The sequence below is a fragment of the Macrotis lagotis genome, chromosome 2 (assembly GCF_037893015.1).
Source record: "Macrotis lagotis isolate mMagLag1 chromosome 2, bilby.v1.9.chrom.fasta, whole genome shotgun sequence".
In the NCBI taxonomy this organism is placed as follows: domain Eukaryota; kingdom Metazoa; phylum Chordata; class Mammalia; order Peramelemorphia; family Peramelidae; genus Macrotis; species Macrotis lagotis.
The window spans coordinates 158,435,497-158,438,013 of NC_133659.1; the positions used below are offsets into that span (position 1 = coordinate 158,435,497).

The 2,517-nt window shown below is 56.4% G+C and overlaps 1 protein-coding gene across 1 annotated transcript; it reads right to left on the bottom strand.

The window, feature by feature from the left end:
• Window positions 1-281: 281 nt before the first annotated feature.
• Window positions 282-2,253, bottom strand: DUSP23 (dual specificity phosphatase 23). Its single transcript, XM_074223126.1, has 2 exons — window positions 1,896-2,253; window positions 282-727 (listed from the first exon to the last, which is right to left on the bottom strand). Exons 1-2 carry the CDS (start codon window positions 2,160-2,162, stop codon window positions 542-544), a joined length of 453 nt encoding a protein of 150 aa, XP_074079227.1. The 5' UTR covers window positions 2,163-2,253; the 3' UTR covers window positions 282-541.
• Window positions 2,254-2,517: the final 264 nt, after the last annotated feature.

Consider the following 2,517-nt stretch of genomic DNA (forward strand, 5'->3'; position numbering starts at 1 on the left):
TGGCCCGAGGATATTTTGGGTAACTGGGTAAGATGGGGATGCCAGTTGAGCCCAGGGAGTTGCATTTGGAGGAATAGGTAGTGCCCAATAGTTGGAGGATATCAGCTGTCCACAGTACACAAACATCTATGCTTACTTTCCTCAAGGAGAAGATAGACTCTGTTGGGTAGGTGTGGGCTCATGAGATCTCATGAGACTCAGAAATGAGGAAACTGAAGAACGGATTGATGTGCTGCCACCATATTATCAACCAGCTCCCTGCATTCTTAAAGGCAAGAGAAGAAATTTCAGTGATCATTTTATTGAGGGAAACAGTGTTTGCCCCCATACACATGTCTTTAATGAGACCCACCAATCTTGGCTACCCCCATCTTCTGGTCCAGTCTCTGGCCTGCCCTACAGGAACAGGAGTATAGCTCTTGTGGTTGCTGCTGTGACCTTATCCTGCTCCTCCACAGCATGGGCTGGCTCTGGTTTTGGCTCTGGCCTCTCAGGTCCATGTACTTTGTGAGCTGGGGGAAGAGTGGTGCTATATCTTCCCCTACTTGGTTCGTTGATAGAACTGGAAAACTGCTTTCTCTTGTTCGTGGGTCTCGATGGAACCTGGTCGGAGTTGCCGAATCTGGGCGACAGCTTCTCCTCCTGCCAGGCCTTTCTCCTTTACCAGATAGCAAGCCAGCATGGTGCCTGTACGCCCATAACCTAGGGCACAATGCACCCCCACAGCCTGTGGGGATGGGACTCAGTGGGGACAGGGTCCCAAAAGCCCTGTCCCCTCTCAGTCCCAGGGTTTTTAGGTTCTAGTCATTTATAGGACCCCTAGATCAGAGATTCACAACTGGAAAGCACCTCAAAGAAGTCTGCTCAGAGAAATTAAGTGACTTTACCAAGGTCACAGAAAGGCCCACATCCTCCCTTCCAGAAAGACCTAGAGCATATCCCCTCTAAATAGGCCTAAGAATTGGGCATAGATAATTTCTTAGAAAGTGCCTAGCAGTTAGTTGCTATTAATATCAGAGGAAAGTGGTAAATTGGTCTGGAGGCTATCTAGTCATGCCTTTGAAGGGAAAAAGCAGCAGGTCCCAAGCCCAACTTCCCTTGCTGGTAGGATGGTTGCTCCAGCTGAACCCAGGGTAGGAAGCGGCACTGATGGGTTGGGATACTGAACTTATCCGTTGTACATACTCCCTACGTGCTCTCTTGTCTCAGGAAGAATGAGGGACAGATGACTAGAAATGACTAGCCTCAGGGCCAAGGACATGAGGCACAGGACATGCTTGGCGTTTCCATACCTTAATTTTTGTTCTGATGCTTCCTCTACTACAGCCCTGTCTCTCAATCTGCACTCAGAAATGTGGGACCCTCTTCCTTGCCATCCGGCCTTGTACCTCTACAACCAATCCTGCTTGTTTTCCTAGCAGCATTCGCATCCCTTAAACTTGCCCACCAGTGGCTTTACTTTGCTCTCTCTTTACCAGCCTCCCTTCCCTTTAAACCCTCCTGGTTTCCTTAAAGATATGTGCTTAGCATCCCACCCGGGGCAGGCCTCCCTGCCTTCTTCCATCCCCTCTGAACTTGTGGTGTGTCATATCCTTAAATATGTGAAATATGTTAAAACACACACACACACACACACACTCTCTCTGTCTCTATCTCTCTGTCTCTCTGTGCTGCTGCTTGCACCCCACCGCCCCTCTTCTCTAACCCCCAGCAGCGTGTGCTCAGGGCCGCGGGGGCGGTCTTCCGCTCCCCTCCCCTCCCCCACCTCCGCCCCGCGCCCCACTGGCCGCCCTGGGCTGGCGGGCCGCTTCCGCGTCACGCGGTCCCCTCCGCCCCGCCTCCCTCTCCCTCCCCCCCAGTCCGGGACCAGTGGGCCCCACGCCCCGCGGGCTGACCTCTCCCCGCGCGTTAGCCTCCTCCACGAGGCGCACGAAGCGGTCAATCTGCTCAGGCGCCGGCGGGCAGAAGTCGGGGATCCGCAGCCGGTGCACCTTGAGGCCCGGGCAGGTGTCACTGTGGGGGGGGCCGCGCTCCGTCAGGGACACCAGGTGCCGCACCCCCTGAGCCCACAGGAACTGGTAGTGAGCCGGGAGCCGGGGCAGCGCGAGGCCCGCCAGGCGGCCCGGGAGCACCCACGAGAAGTTGGGGGGCTCGGAGCCCATGGCCGTCAGGGAGCAGGGGGCGCCCGAGGTCAGCCAGATGCCGCTCGGCCCCGCCCCCAGGCCCCCACCCTGCTAAGCACGCGCCCCGCCCCTCGTGGGCGCCGGCTGTCTGGGGGGGACCCACAACTTCCGGGGCAGAGACGACCCCACCCCTCGCCCAGGCGATTGGCTGATCCTCTGGGACGGGGTGGGGTGGGGTGGGGTGGCATCCCAGAGGCCCAGGAACACGCAAGTCTATTGGTTGATTCGTGAAGAGTGGGCGGGAATGATTAGAACTGCTCGCTTGGTGATTGGTAAATCCGCTCTTTCTCTGAGAAGGGCGGCAGACGAAGTCAAGGCCATGACTAAAAACAGG

What these genes read in the sequence shown, in the direction of transcription:
- DUSP23 (XM_074223126.1), bottom strand. Translation starts at nt 2,162, where the DNA reads ATGGGCTCCGAGCCCCCCAACTTCTCGTGGGTGCTCCCGGGCCGCCTG. An exon ending in AGGCTAACGCGCGGGGAGAG is followed by an intron (nt 728 to 1,895) that starts GTCAGCCCGCGG and finishes CCATCCCCACAG; the next exon opens with GCTGTGGGGGTGCATTGTGC.